Source organism: Panthera onca, chromosome Y (genome assembly GCF_046562875.1).
Source record: "Panthera onca isolate mPanOnc1 chromosome Y, mPanOnc1 haplotype 2, whole genome shotgun sequence".
NCBI lineage: Eukaryota > Metazoa > Chordata > Mammalia > Carnivora > Felidae > Panthera > Panthera onca.
Genome location: NC_138358.1, coordinates 21,321,768 through 21,338,271, shown reverse-complemented (window position 1 = coordinate 21,338,271; position 16,504 = coordinate 21,321,768). Strand labels below are relative to the sequence as shown.

Genomic DNA, 16,504 nt, shown 5'->3' with positions numbered 1-16,504 from the left:
ATCTAAGTGTCTGATTCTGATAATTATTTAGAAAATGACAATCACTATTATGTGTATTTCTTTTTAAAAAATAATTGGAACATTTTCTCCTGCTTTTAATGGCACCTAACACATTATATTATGTCTATATCTGCTTTCCCAATAGTGTCCTTTCACTGGAAAATATATTGAGTCTTCATTTGTATTATTAATTGATAATAATATACTATTTAGTCATTTATAATATAACTGTTACATTAACAAAATACATCATAAAGTTAGTTTGTCTAAAGAGATAGAAATTAAAATAAAAGGAATGTTTTAACTATTAAAAATGAGAAAAATGTAATTAATTTTGACACAGCTATGGTTAAAATTGATGTCTTTCAAGTAAGAATGTAATCTATCTAGGAATATAGTTATAATGGTTTTGGTTAGGAAGGAATTAATAACAGTTCTAACATATTGGTAACTGCCACTTTAAAACCAATCTTCTAAAATAAGATTGTGCATAAAAATAATTTTACCTTTGGTGCATAAATTCACTTCTGAATTATTTTCCTGAAGGAAAAATATTAGAAAGAGAAATTATGATTTCTACAGACATAATCATCACTAAATTCTCTATACATACAGAAATTCTCAGTACTTCATAATTTGAGAAATATAAAAATTAGCAGACATAGGTTTGTTAAAAGAGATGTAAACACTGAAAATGGTAACTCCAGTATTATTTTTTAAGAGCTGTAAGTTTTGAGATATACGCAAATTATTAGCTATGCAAAATGTGTAGACAAATGGACACATTTTAGAGAATATCACAAAAAATAAGTTTTAGTTGTATTCTGGTTATTTAAGAGTATTTTCTAATGTTAGGTTGCATTTTCAAGTGAATTCATAGAAGGAATAATTTTTACTTAAAAGGGATAGTCTGACAGCTAATAACAGTATTTTTTTCAGGAATGGTATAGTACATTTCTATGTATTTATTTTACCAGATAGAATTGTTTATTAGGGATTTTGCTTATCATACGAATAATGTCAGACTAGTTGTTTCACAGAGATTTGTTGTTTTTCATAGTTTTGTAAGTTTCATGTACTTACTGAAGAAAACTGAAGATTAAGTTTTTCAAAGATATGTATTTCAAAGATATTGAAGCTATGGATTTTTAAATACTTTTGCTATTTTCATTGTATTGTTACTGTATTTTTTGTCACCATTATTAGCTATTTTTCCTTCCCGCACTGAAAAATACTAAACTTAACGACCTTTGACAGTGTGTTGTCAATACATGAGACAATGATAAATTCTGGATAGTTGATAGTAAAATTTGGTTCTTTCTTTACCTGGATTACTTTAATGTAACTGGAGAAAGTAAATAATAAAGCGGAGGTACGGAACACATTTGGTTGCTCAACCTGCTTACACGCTTCTTCCTCGCGAGCTTCTCAGCTCACTCCCCCTCCACTTTGTAAAGTTTCCGCATTCCCAACTTCCTCCGCGCCTCATCATCCGGGTTCCTTCACCTCGTTAAATTGGTCACGCAGTTGCTCTCAGCCGTTAGTTTAGCTAGTGGTCGCTGAGGTAGCGGGTTAAACTGTGGTTGTGGAAAATAGGAGCTGAAAAGGTAAGGATTTCGGGATTTTAGGAACAATGGGTGGTTTTATACCTCAGGAAAAATAGCCCATAGCAATATCTTTTCATGTAAATTGATAAACTGTGGTAATTCCAACTTTGTTTTTTCTGTCAGGTTTTTCAGTAAGTCTTAATTGATAAATTAAGTGTAAATATATGTGTACATAGAACATTTAGAGGAGTTAGGTTTCAAAGTATTTACTGGAAGGTAGTCTTGCTTTTGTTCCTCTTGGCAATGTGTTCCTGGGGCCGCGGTGGAAAGTCCGTGAAGTTCCCGGATTTTGTCCGTGAACTATCTGTATGGGTTAAAAACGAAGGGATATTGGGGTTAGGACGAGATGTACGGACCCATTTACTTCGGCAAAACAGCCCTTTTTAATGGCCTTGTGTACAACCTTTGCTGTTTCTCTTCGCTTTTTTCAGTTATGTGAAGGCGGGTCGTCATGCATTGTTTGTCGGACGGCGGGGCGCCATTTTGATCAATGTGCACTTTTTTTTCTTAACGGTTTATCTGACGCGTGAGGTGTTAACTGAAAAATAAAGGCACAATATTTAATTGCTGTGATTATAAACTTATGATTTACTAATCAGATGTCAAAATGTTGATCCACCTGATAGGAACTGTCAAATTTTTAATAGTCAGTTTAATTTAAATCACACAATTGCTTCAGTATTTGCTAAAGTTTTATTATGTTTAGTCACAGATTAATTTGCATTTCAGAAGGCTTTAATTCTGACCCTACTTTATGACTTAGCATTCTGAAAATATCTTAAACAAATTACTGTAAATAAAGAGTGATATATAAACAAAATAAATGAGAATAGATTCAGGGGGAGAAGTCCAGAATAAGTTTAAGGTATTGAGGTATACTTAAAAGTTAGATGTTAACTGTTGTATACAGATACACATTTGTTATTGTTGAAAGTGACACATTTTGCTTTTTAAAAAGTGAAACCATAGTATAGCCAAAGGAACTACAGTAGTCTTACCACTATAAGTTTTTATGAAATATCTGTAGATAAGCAGAGTTTGTCTGAAGTTGGTGTTCATTTTGCTGTTTAGGTCACAAGTTTCATTTTTCTTGTAAGTAAAAAGCAAAATAGAGCTTTGGTAGGGTACGTAACTTGAATTTTTCATACGCTGTGTGATCAAATTTGATCTTTTTGAGTTATAATTTATTGTTTGTAATGTATATGTAGATAATGTTTTTAACTAGTTACAGCAAAATGATGGAAGCTGATCGGCCTGGGAAGCTGTTTATAGGAGGCCTCAATATGGAGACTAATGAAAAGACTCTTGAAGTTGTATTTGGGAAATATGGTCCCGTAGTGGAAGGTAATTCTTAGAACTAGCATATGTAAATATTCAAAGTAAATGTATATAACTGAACAGCTATGCAAAAATTCTTTTTCTGTCTTAAAGCTTATCTGAACACTTTTTCTTATATTTATGTTTCATATTGGGAAAGTACTTAGAACAGTGAACAAAGTAAGAGACATTTAAGAGGCTCTTACTATTGAGAATGGAAAACAAGGAACAGTAATAAGTTTAGCATTGAAATGTGATGATAGGCTAACTGTAGAGTTCTTCACTGTTGCTTTTTAGATTAATCATAATGATTTAAATGGAAAGTTTTTAACATAACTTTCTGAAGGTGGTTAACTATTACATCCAGAACATTAATTAAATTAAAAGAAGACGTAACAAAAATTGTCAAAGTGTTGATTAGTAGCTTTGAAAAGAGTAAGAAAAATTTTATGTAACATTAAATTTAAAAGTTTTATATGCATTACAGTTATTTTGATGAAGGATCGGGAAACAAATAAGTCCAGAGGCTTTGCTTTTATCACTTTTGAGAGCCCTGCTGATGCTAAGGATGCTGCCAAAGATATGAATGGAAAGGTAAAACACTTCTTTGATAATTTTCTAGCTCTGTTCTTCATTGAATAATATTTCTAGATTCTGTTTTCCTAATTTTTAAAAGGTGGCATAATTACACATAGGACAAAATTATTGTCATTCTTCCTTTTTGTCCTATAAGTCCTGCAGAGTGGTTGGAAAAAATGACATGAATATAAGCTTGAGCAATATCTGTGAACCTATTTCCAAACTAGTAATGCAGTGTAAGAATAAAACTTAAAACTGTAAAACAAACCTACATAAACAAAATTACAGTAGAAATATGTTCCTCTTCATAAAAAAGCTATTGAAATTCATGGAAGATTTCTATACCATAAAAGCCTAGAAAGAGGAGTGCAGAAGATTAATTCCTATTACTTGGGAAAATAATCCTTAAAAATTAATAGTTGAGCAGGATCTTTACAGTCAAATTAGATGATGATGTCTTTAAGACAGTTATGAGTAAACTAGTAAAGTGGTTATAAAAATAATTCACTCTTAACCCATATCTAATATTGCTCTTCTTTTCTTAGTATGTTTTTATTCTATACTCAGTGATTTTTGTAAAATGGCTACTTTGATAGTTTATGTTTGCCTGCATTGTAGGAATTGTATTTGGCCAAGGATTTTGTATTGTGTACAGAGGTAAATGAAACTTACTTAGAATATTTTATAATCATTACTTTGATATCTGGTTTTTAAGCATAAGAACATGGGGTTTGTATGGAAGTTATTCTTAAATTCTTTCATTCACCAGGCATTTTATTGAGTCCCAGCCATTGATAATGCAACTAATGGTTATAAATAAGATAATATATTTTTTTGTATACCAAGTTAAAAGATAGGAAATGTATAAATAAAAATAAAGTGTAAATATAATTATTTTCTTGTACACAAAAACATTAGAAAAAATAGGTAATTTAGTTAGTGCTTGCAGGGGGAGTTGACAATGAGTTGACATGAAGATAAACAGATGTTAGCTGAATCCTGCATTTTGTGAAGGAAGCAGCCCTGCATAAATTGTGGAAAATATTTTGGACCTAGAAACAGCAATGGAGTCCGTAAGGTGGAATTGCTAGTTGTGGCTGTTTAGATGGGCTAGGGCCCAATGAAGTCTCAGTAGGAATTTAGGACCTAAGATTCTTTTTGAAAAACAATATAAAATACCAGAATATTTTATGTGCAACAGTCATTTTTTTAATGTTTATTTTGAGAGAATTGGGGAGGTGCAGAGAGTTGGGTGCTTAACTGACAGAGATACCCAGGCTTCTCTGTGTGGAACAATTATTAAAAATTACGTTTTTAAAAATAGTTTGGGTCTGTGTAAAAGGTAAACCATTCTGAAATTTCTGAGAGTTTACAAAATTTAAGTAGTCCTGAAAAAGGAGAGTATGAAGTACTACATTAAAACGGTGTGTTTTAGGGACATAATTAAAACAAAACTGAGTTAAGAACTGGGTATGACAAAACATATTAAAGACCAAATAAGTGTACTGTTAAAGAAAAGTAAAGGAAACTATTAGGTAAGTAAATATAGCTACACTGTATTGGCAAATGTTCATTTTTAACAACAAATAACAGAAATATAGAATATAAATAGTCATTTTGAATAAACACTAGTAACTTGTTTTCTAAGTGACATACGCAATTGTTTTACATCTCTTTGGGACACTGGAAAATTTAAATGGTAGAAATAATAAAAATGAAATGAGCTATATGGTAGAAAATGTGTATTTTCATGAAATGTGAGAGCTATTAATTTTTAAATACTGGATGAAATGCCAAGAGTTTTAAAAAATATATATGTACTTGTGTATTGAATGGCTTCATGGAGGGAAGTTATTTGTCAAATGTCTCATATTTGGCAAGTGAAGAGACTGGTCAATAAAATACATGCTTTTGGGGAACAAAACCCATTGATCTTTAAGTTGATTTTAGTTTCAGTAGTTACTGGATTTGTAAAATTTGTTCATTTGTTAAACTTAAATTGGTTTAATGTTATGGTTATTATACTTAATCTTTTTAGTCGTTGGATGGAAAAGCAATTAAAGTAGAGCAAGCCAACAAACCATCTTTTGAAAGTGGTGGTAGACAGAAACCACCACCTCCTCCAAGAAGCAGAGGCCACTCAAGAAGTGCAAGATGTGGAAGAGGAGGAAGTGGGGGAGTGAGAGTGCGTCCCTCACGTGGAGGACACTTGGGTAATGTTTTAAAATACAAGGATGCAACCATAGAACTGGAAAACAGTAAGTTTGAATGTATGGAATTCAGTTTTTATTTACATCTTTTATGAGATGGATGAACTGTTAGATTCGTTAGATGAAGAATTAACATTAGTAATAAATGCTAAGGGTTTATAGTTTTAAAAAATGATTGAAATAGGTAATGTGCAAAAAATAATCTTGCAGTGAAATGGGATAGATACCAAACTAAATTTAGTTTGTTTTAGCAGTATTACCAATTATTTCTAGTCAAATCAACAATTTTTCCTCAGTACTCATTTTTATTGATTGTATGTTTTTATAGAAGTTAAGATTGGTTGTTCATAACAGTGACTGGCTGGCTCTGTTTGTAGAGCATGGGACTTTTAATCTTGGGGCTGTGAGGTTGAGCCCCATGTTGGCCATAGAGCTTAGATAAAAAAAATTGTTGGCTTATATTTGAAAATCCATCTTTTCTTTATTGTGGAAGTTATTTCATTGCATCACAAAAATATTGGGGAATCTTTACAAATACGCAAGAGAAAATAAAATCACTCAAAATACATGTTTCATGCATAATACTTCATATTTCAGGATTAACCTTGCAGTATTGTTTTCCATGTGTGCATGTGCAAACATCTATGCAAATCTCTTCATTTTGAAAGAAGGGTTTTCTTCCTTGGTTTTTTGTAGAAAAAACAACTTGGATTTGGGAAAATATAGGAAATAATATAGAGCTTTTTTTAGATTTTTGAAGATGGGTTTATTCAGAAAGAAATTTAAAAGCTGCTGCTTCACAAATAGTATGTACCTTTATCGTGTGTGGGAGGGATAATGAGTTACTGAAAATGGTATTTATGAACTTTTCAGAGAAATCTTTTTTATTCATTATGAAAGGGAGTCACTTCATGTACCACATAAACTTTATTTCTTCTATTAACCAGTCTTCAAATCAAACATTGGGCTTCCATTTTTCATAATTAAGTGTGATTTTTAGGAAATGGCTCCTAAAGTGGAATTGCAAGGTTTGACCCATTTAAAACACACTAAATTGATCATGAGAAAATTTTAGTATTTTTGCCATGTTTCAAAAATTCATATTTTTCTTACCTATAACAATACTGGGGACTTTTTCTAGTTGAAAAGATAAACAAATGATTTTTGATGATTTAATATGTATATCTTAAACTATTAAAATTGAACAGAACATAGTTTTTTTCATTGATGTAAAATTGCTGTTATTTTGTAAGTGAACTTTAAGAATAGTATGTTAATTTACTCTCAAGATACTTCATTTTTAAAATATATTCCCCTTTTCATTTTTTAAAATAACTTTATTTATGCCTATGTGTTCTATTTTTCAAAAGCTTTCTTGACACCAGGATAATAGAGCAATTACTTACCATTTTTCTCCACTCTTTCAGTTTTCCCCAAATGTGTGTCTCTTTCATATGAATATAAAATGCTTCTTAAATTTTTCTGGGTTTTCCAAGTTGATTTTCATAAGAAGTCTTTGAACTCTATTTATGTCTTACTAGGAAACACTTTTAGTTTATACAAGATGAATGCCTAAAACAATAATATTGTGTAGTAAAGATTTTTAAACAATAATTGAAACTTGATCATTAAAAATTCTACTTACTAAAAAGATTTCATTTAAATACAGATGATCGTGAATATACTGTTAATCTCAACATGAGTTCTTCCAGGGGACCCTTTCCAGTTAAAAGAGGTTCATCTTCAAGAAGTGGAGGTCCTCCTCCAAAAAAATCTGCTCCTTCTGCCCCAGGGCGTAGCAATAGAGGGATTGGAGGAAGAGGTAAATTCTATAAATTAAAAAGGCAATAGTTTCTTATAAATGAAAATCACTTATTTTCAACTGAGTGTTTAAATTTCAAGAAGCACAGTGGAATGTGAGGAAACATATGGGGCTTATTTAGTGATCATAACCTATTTTTGGTGAGGAACTAATTGTTCAGGTTCTAACTGTAGATGCAGTAGATAATTAGCAAACACCAGTGGGGGAAATTTTGCCTTTAAGGTCCATGTTTGCTATGGAACTCTTCATTTTTCTTACAGTTCTTGTGAGCATGCTTTGATTAGCAGGCTTCTTTTTTCACATGGATTCAAGGTCAATATTTTCATGAAAATGTCCCATGAGAGAATATTTTCATGTATAGCATAGTTTGGCTATGTATTTTGATCACCTGGTTTATATTAGTTACAAACAATAACTACGAGTTATAAACAAAACAATACTTCTTTTTTTCTTTCTGAGTTTGGACCATAATGGTGTTCTGCTATACAATTTTTGCTTGAAATGTGGGTGGTGGTGGATACACACTTAACCTCAGTGTGAGTTCTTCAAAAGGATCTGTGCTAGTAATGCCCCAATGTAAAAGTTACCAGAAAGCTCAGTATTAAAATCATAAGCTTATGTGTAAATCATTGTTTTTGTTCTGTGAGTATACGAAGAAATATGTAAGTACATAGAAGATACATTTTCTGCTACCAAGAATTCTCTCACTGGGAAGGAAATATGTTATATAAGTATTTCATCCTTAATAAATTTAGAAATTAGCTGGGAAGATACTGTACACATGGATAGTTATTTAATTTAAAAAATTAAGGCTTGATAGACTTAAAGGAGACTGACATTTTAAGTTGGGGGAATATGAAGTGCACTTAGGCATGAAGTATATAGAAGACATTAAGACTGGTGGAGACCTCAGTTATAAAATACATGGAAGACATTAAGATTGGTGGAGAGCTCATGTTTTAAATTCTTAGGTAGTAGTCCTTAGGGAATTTCAAATTACTTAAGACAAATTAAAGCAAGAGATGAGTATCATCAAATACACTAACATAATTTTGACAAGTAGGTGTAAGATTTTGGATTGAACAGAAAAGGAAGCAAGAGGGCATAGAAAACTTTTGAGTGAAGAAATAAATACCATCTTTTAATTGAGAGAAATCTGAAAACTTTAGTTCTCTTAATTTAGTATTGCTATTTAAACCTTGTTATATAGAAATTGCCATTATCATATTTACCCTTCTGAGGATCTGGTGGAACGTCAAGTGTAATTTGCTGTAATTAAGTGTATTTTGCTGTTGACAAAATACACAAGAAGCCTACACATTTCCAATGAAAGAATTAAATACTGAGCCAAAAAATAAATAAATGAAGGTTGAATTCTAGGAACTAATCATAAGAATTAATATGTGAAGAGAATATTTATGGGAGAAAGTTTTCTTATTTTGAAAAATGTACAGTACTTTCAAATTAGCCCCTAAAAAGTATTGCTAATGAAACACTAGAAATCAGTATTGCCATCATTAAAAAGACCAAGCTATCTACCAGTTGGTGTGGTAAATTAGAAAATATTGTGTATGTAAAGAGTTTGAAATGTAATACACTATGATATGATACTACTGTTGGTGTGAGTGGGATGAATTGGCAGTCAATCATTTCTCTAGCTGAAAGAAGATACATACATACTTCAGTCAGTGAGAAGTTTGAAGGTTTTACACCTGTTCTTTGTGCTGTTAATATTCATTAGCAATTCCTATGAATGTAAAAAGAAGTAAGGGGCGTGAAATTTCTTCTAGCTAGAGCAGTTTTAATCACTGAATGATTTCATTGCATGTGAATCTTGGGTTTAAACATTGTAAGAAATACTGGCTTTGAAGGGATAGTGGAATATAGAAAGCCATGGAAAATGTTTAGGTGATACCACGAACATTTAGGAATTTAAAGAAAAACATCATTGTAAATTAGCAAAATCATAGAGGAAGCAGGGTATATTACATATGCAGGTACTAGAAATTTGCAGTTGGGGGTTGTAAATAGAAAATGATTCTTAAAGCAGGAGAAGGCACGATTCTTTTAATGGAATGAAGAGATGAAATAAATAAAGGAAATGATATATAAAAGAAATGGAGAGTTTTAAATTGAACCTTAATTATGCAGTGAGCTGGCTACAGAAAAGACAATCTAGGAAACTGATGAATAATAGGATAATTATTTAATACATTAAAGTTACTTAATGCCTTTGCTGTGTTAATACTTGGGACACTGAACAAGTATTCTTGGCAGTGTTAGTATATATACACAGGTAAAAGATAAGAAGGGGCGCCTGGGTGGCGCAGTCGGTTAAGCGTCCGACTTCAGCCAGGTCACGATCTCGCTGTCCGTGAGTTCGAGCCCCGCATCAGGCTCTGGGCTGATGGCTTGGAGCCTGTTTCCGATTCTGTGTCTCCCTCTCTCTCTGCCCCTCCCCCGTTCATGCTCTGTCTCTCTCTGTCCCAAAAATAAATAAAAAACGTTGAAAAAAAAAAAAAGATAAGAAAACACGGAGTATCTTGAGACCTAAAATAGTGGCTAAAAATAGCATTAAAAGACTAAGGAAAGCGTGTAGATGGAGTTTGAAAATAAATTAAAATAACTTATCCTTATAAATACTGTGTTTTTGAACAGCCATCAGAACATTTAACTAGGACTGCAGTAACAAGGTTTGAATACAAAAAGAATAGTTCGGTTGTAATGGGATCTTATAATGGAGAGTATATTGAACACTGAGAGTAAAAATAATGATTAATAGACTTTCAGGTAACCTAAACAAGAGATAGATTAAGTAAGACCATAGCAAATAGGGGAGAAAAGCTGCCAGAGGAAAATAGGCAGATTTAATCACTGAATATGTGGAAGTAGCTACAAAGTTGCTTATATTTAGAACTTTTTTTTAGCAGTTGATGGTAATTTAAAGATTATGCAAAATTTATGTATGGAGTGGAAGATATCAGAAGATAAAACATTCAAGAAATATATGTAAAGATGCAGACAAAAAATGAACATAAATATCCTAAAGGAGAAACCTGTAAGAATTGTGGAAAGAAATCCGTGTTTTGATATCATAAAAGTTACTGAGACACTTACTTCAGAATCTTTAAATTAAAGGTCCATTGTCCCATGGAAGAGAAAACTATGGAGGTCCTTCGCGCAGAGAGCCGGTCTCTTCCCGGAGAGATGACTATATGTCACCAAGAGATGATGGTTACAATACTAAAGATAGGTAAAGGGGGGGTCCCTGGGTGACTCAATAGTAGGTTAAGCATACTACTCCTGATTTCAACTCAGATCATAACTTCAGAGTTGTGAGATCAAACCCCACATTGGGCTCTGCTCTGAGTGTGTTTGAGGTTCTGTCACACTAATGTGTGCTCTGTCTTTTGCAAAAATTAACTTTTTAAAAAGATACATAAGGGAAAACAAAGTATATAAATTGTCAATGCATTTTTTGTTGTTGAAGTTCTAACATAAAGCTAAGTATTTTTGAGTTAACAATTTAGAAATATTTAGTACATTTACAGCGTTCTATAATCACCACACTTTACCTACTTACAAAATATTTCATCATCCTACAGTAAAACCCTGTAACATTAAGGGTTGCCTGCACCCTTCCCTAGAGCCTGACAAACACCCATCTGATTCTGTCTCTGTTGATTTACCTATTCTGGATATATCATACTAATGGAATGAGACCATATGGCTTCTTTCCTCTAGCATAAGTGTTCTCCGTATTCCTCTGTATTGTAGTATGAATCCTTCTGGTTATTTTAATGGCTTATAATATTCCGTTGTGCATATAATAAATATAATCTGGGTTACTATCATCAGAGTACATTTTTGAACATTGATAGTATTTCAGTACCTGTTTTCAGTTCTTTTGGGTGTATACTTAGGGGTGGAAATTCATGGTTGTGTAGTAATTCTGTTTAATTTTCTAAGGAACTAACTTTTCCCACATGGATTGTACTTACTTTGCAGTTCTGTCATCGAAGTACAAATTTGAATTTCTCAGCATTACTAACTTGATCCTAAGATACTACTAACTTGATACTAAGTTGATATTTTCCATTTTTTAAGCTATTATAGCCAACTTACTAGGTGTGAGGTAGTATTTTGATTTGTATTTTATTAGCTAATGATCAACTGAGCATCTTTTCATGTGCTTGTTGGCCATGTGTGTATCATCTTTGGAAAATAAGTGTATTCAAGGGTGCCCATTGAAAAAAGTTGTTTTCTTTTTTTTTTTTTTTTTTTTTTGGTCAGAGTTTTAAAATATATTCTGGGAATTAGGAATTACATTTTAACAATTTACTTGTTTATTTAAGTTATTCGAGCAGAGATTATCCAAGTTCCCGGGACACCAAGGATTATTCTCCATCACCTAGAAACTATGCATACCGTTACTATGACCATTCAAGTTCTCGGGATGAACATTACTCTAGAGGATATAGGTACTGAAAGTTTTCATTTTTATCAAATAGCTGCTTGAAAGTCTTAATTCTTACATTAATATTTTTTTATTTAGTGATCGTGATAGCTATGGTGGAGGTCGTGAGAGAGATTATTCTGAACATTCAAGTGGAGGCTCTTACAGAGAATCATACGAGAGTTACGGTACGAGTCCAGTTTTTCCTGATAAATCATAGAATTAGATTTAACAGGCAAGATTGGTATGTATATTGTTACATCTAATTCCACAAAGGGAAAACTATAGAATGATATTCTGATTAGTTTGAAGATCCTTGAATTACTTTAATAGTACATTTAAACTAACAATGCCTTTGTGGCTAAACTGACAGTCCCCTCTTATCCCTAATTAGAGAAAAAATACTTAAATACAAGGAAGGGAGGAGCGCTTGGTTGGGTTGGCTTTGTGGGCTAAATATCTAACTCTTGATTTTAGTTCAGGTTATGATCTCATGGTTCACAGCATGGGTTTGAGTTCAGGGTAGGGCACTGCACGGACAGTATGGAGCCTACTTAGGATTTTCTCTCAACCTTTGCCACTCTCTCTCTCCCCTGCATGCACATACTGTATCACAAAATAAATACACATTAAATAACAAGAAAGGGACAGTGTTCAACAGTAGAAAGCATAAGAACAGCATGAAGATCAGGATTTCAGTCCTCTTTCAGAAACTGATAGAACATTTACTTCAAGTAACCTGTTTAACCTGAAAAATACTACATTTATACTTCTTTTTAAGTTTAAAATACCTTGATTAGTGCAGCATAATATTTTCTCAGCAGAGGCAGATAAAAACCTATCTCTTCCAAATATTTAGTACTTGAACTAGAATCACAGTGCAATGATACTCTCCAAAATTGTCATGTAGTTAGTTGTTTTTACTTGGTCATTGACTTTGCAGGTAGCTCCCGTGGTGCACCACCAGCACGAGGACCTCCTCTGACTTACAGTGGAAGCAGTCGCTATGATGGTTGTAGCTGCACACGTGATGGATACGGTGGAAGTAGAGAAAGTTACTCAAGCAGCCGGAATGATGTCTATTTAAGTGGTCGTGAGCATGGTGGCAGACAGGAACGAGGGTTTCCACCTTCCATGGATAGGGTGTACCCTGCTCTTCGTGAATCATATGGTAGCTCAAGTTATGGGGGTTCCAGAGGTGGTCATGGGGGAAACCGATCTGAAAGAGGAGGCCATAGCAAATACTAAAAATAAGTTGTGTGCCAGTTTTTCTTTGTTTGTTTTTGCAAAGAGAAATTTTAAATGCTACTTTTTTCTGCTTTATTGCATTGGTTAATAAAAGAAAAATGTTACCCTTGTGGGGGCAGGCACACTTTTATTTGCCCTCCATGCATTTTTGGTAAGAAAAAAACATTCAAAGTAATTTCATAATAATTAGTGTTAATTGAGGAATATTACAGAAGTTATTTGAAAATAGTGTCTGTATTGTTAAAACTTTTAGCATAAGTTTCCATAAAATGGTATTTCCTTTATTATTTTACTATTTAGCTATAAAAAATGTGAAAGCAAATTTGTTTGAAAGGTGAATTGCACTGTTTGCCTGAAAATTTCCTTTGTGTTGGAAATAAATGCATACAATATAAATGCATACAAAATCTGTACTCTGAAAGAAAAAAAAATGTTACTTTTGGGGAGAGGCATACATTAACTTTTCCTTCCATGATTTTTTTGGATAAGATGAAAAGCATTTTTCAAAGTAGTTTCATAATTGTTAATGTTAATTGATGTAAACTAGAGAAGTTGTTTAAATGTAATTGTCTGTATTAAGAATTTCAGAGTAAACATTTCCACTAAATGGTTATTTCCTATGTGGTTTTACTGTTGACTTAAAAAAATGAGAAAGCAAATGTGTATGGAAGGTAAATTGCATTGTTCGCCTAATTTTCTTTTTGTGTCTGAATGAATATAAATGCATATAATATAAAGTGGCATGTTCTTTTCTCCACAGCAAGCTGTGCCTGTTTTCCACGTGGGCATACTAAGCCATTTATATATTGTTTGCAAGTTTAAATGTGTAAAACAGTTTGAGAAATGGATTACAAAAGAATGTTTGCTTCATTACTTTAAAATCTTACGTATACTTTATTATTCCAAAGGAATGGTATAAGTTGAAAGAAAAATTAGATACAGGAGGAAACAAAAATACTGGAAATCTATAATTAAGTATCCATTTCCTTTCCCAGATTAAAGCAGATGACCAGAGTGGGAACAATGGTCATAAAATCAGTTTTCCACCTGTGTCAAAACTGAACCAGTTAACGTTACAGAGAGTTAAGATGATGTGAATTTTGTCAAATGCTTTCTCTGCATCTATTGAGAGGATCTTATGGTTCTTGTCCTTTCTTTTATTGATGTGATGAATCATGTTAATTGTTTTGCAGATGTTGAATCAGCCCTGCTTGGTGGTGGTGAATAATTTTTTTTTTAATGTATTGTTGGATCCGGTTAGCTAATATCTTGTTGAGAATTTTTGCATCCCTGTTCATCAGGGAAATTGGTCTGTAGTCCTCCTTTATAGTGTGGTCTCTGTCTGGTGTTGGAATCAAGGTAATGACAGCTTCATAGAGTTTGGAAGTTTTCCTTCCATTCCTGTTTTTTGGAACAGCTTCAAGAGAATAGGTGTTAACTCTTCCATAAATGTTTGCTGGAATTCCCCCGGAAAGCTGTCTGGCCCTGGACTCTTGTTTTTTTGGCAGAGTTTTGATTACTAATTTGATTTCCTTACTGGTTATGGGGCTGTTCAAATTTTCCTTTTCTTCCTCTTACAGTTTTGGTAGTGTATATGTTTCTAGGAATTTGTCCATTTCTTCCAGATTGCCCATTGTATTGGCATATAATTGCTCCTTATATTCTCTTATTGTTTGTATTTCTTCTGTGTTACAAGTTGTGATCTCTCCTCTTTTATTCTTGATTTTATTTAGTTGGGTCCTTTCCTTTTTCTTTTTGATCAAACTGGCTAGTGGCTTAATTTTGTTAATTCTTTAAAAGAACCAGCTTCTGGTTTCATTGATCTGTTCTACTGTTTTGTTTTGTTTTGTTTTCAATAGCATTAATTTCTGCTCTAATCTTTATTATTTCCTGTCTTCTGCTGGTTTTGGGTTTTGTTTGCTGTTCTTTTTCCAGCTCCTTAAGGCGTAAGGTTAGATTGTGTCTCTGAGATCTTTCTTCCTTCTTTAGGAAGGCCTGGATTGCTATATAATACTACTAACTCTAAGATATATGAAAATGAAACAGAAAAGTAAAAGATTTCACATTTGCTTTTGCAAATGCAGGATTTTTTTTTACCTTAATCCTGGAATTCACTGATTGCTTTGAATAATGAAGAGGTGAACACAAAATGAGCAGCAGGAAAGATTTTATTAGAATATTAACAAAGTAGAAGGAAAGAATAGAAGGAAAGCTGCCTTTGCAGAGAGGGGGCATTTGAATATGAATACCTGTGAATATAGGAAATGGTCCATTTTTAAGGTTCTGGTCAGCACCCCTTTTGCCTGCCGCTCCTTCCTTCTCAGGCTCTGCCCTTGCTGGATAGTTCTAGGTTCTGGCTTGTCCATTCCTGATTGGCTCGACTCCATTGCATTAGAGATCAGACTATAGTCATAATGTGCATCGTGTAACACAAGTTTTATGAAAGATTGGTTTTTTTTAGATACGTATTTTGATTTTTAAATTCCTGAGGGGAATGGGAGAGGGAGTTGGTGGTGTCTGTAACATTCTTAGAGGAACCTTATACCCAAAGGGATTTGCTTTGGTCAGACACTCCCAAAATTGTTTTGGTATGTTTTTCCCCACCCAGGGACCTCAGGTCCTAACCTTTCCTTCTCTGCCTACTGAGTCCCATGTTTTCCTACTATATTCCCCTCCACTGAACGCGTGTCTCCTAACTGCTGTTAGGAATAGGGACAGCGACCAGTCTTAACTGCTTACTGCTGAATGGGGTTGACAGAAACGGCAGGTTCAGAGGTCGATCCAGAGGTCCAAAATAATAGGGTATTTGGAATGTATGGGCTGGCATGATTTTCTTGGATGTCTTCTGGCATGTGGTGGTCCCTATGAATTGAATAGAAAAAAAGTATATTAGACCAGGAGCATCAATATTCCAAATGCAAAGCCTCCTGGGGAGGAGGTCACACCAATAGAAGGGAAGACACATTGTAACCCTCCAAAAAGTCCCTGATGTGTTTGGTCATTTTTTCTAAAACTATGGTTTTTCTTCCATCTTCTATGCTTATTCAGATCTCGTGATACTATTAGAATACTTAAGTCCTTGAACTGGTTTATGGTCCTCAATCCCCAATTTTCCCTTTGACCATCCAGTTTCCATAGGAGCAATTCTGAGGCATATTTAATTTTACCTCAAGGAAAGACATCTTTGATACACAGAATATTATAAATTTAGGCAATTGTTTATCTGTCCTGCAGCTAGGAGCACTATAGTTCTTAGTTCAGTCAT

General features: G+C 33.2%; 2 protein-coding genes across 7 annotated transcripts in view; both read left to right on the top strand.

Annotated features, from left to right (window-relative positions):
* LOC145714947 (eukaryotic translation initiation factor 1A, X-chromosomal) overlaps positions 1 to 16,504 on the top strand; it is a 795,969-nt gene that overhangs the window by 746,957 nt on the left and 32,508 nt on the right. The window lies entirely within an intron of this gene.
* LOC145715069 (RNA-binding motif protein, X chromosome-like) lies at positions 1,500 to 14,112 on the top strand. Of its 5 annotated transcripts, none has more exons than XM_081794650.1 (9): positions 1,500 to 1,607; positions 2,833 to 2,951; positions 3,412 to 3,518; positions 5,542 to 5,761; positions 7,383 to 7,535; positions 10,674 to 10,788; positions 11,891 to 12,016; positions 12,091 to 12,179; positions 12,935 to 14,112. In XM_081794650.1, exons 2-9 carry the CDS (start codon positions 2,843 to 2,845, stop codon positions 13,237 to 13,239), a joined length of 1,224 nt encoding a protein of 407 aa, XP_081650776.1. In that variant the 5' UTR covers positions 1,500 to 1,607; positions 2,833 to 2,842; the 3' UTR covers positions 13,240 to 14,112. The 5 variants fall into 5 exon arrangements, with proteins under 5 accessions (XP_081650776.1, XP_081650779.1, XP_081650778.1 ...); XM_081794652.1 differs by having other exon boundaries at positions 1,516 to 1,607; positions 2,816 to 2,951; positions 5,542 to 5,716; XM_081794651.1 differs by having other exon boundaries at positions 1,519 to 1,607; positions 2,839 to 2,951.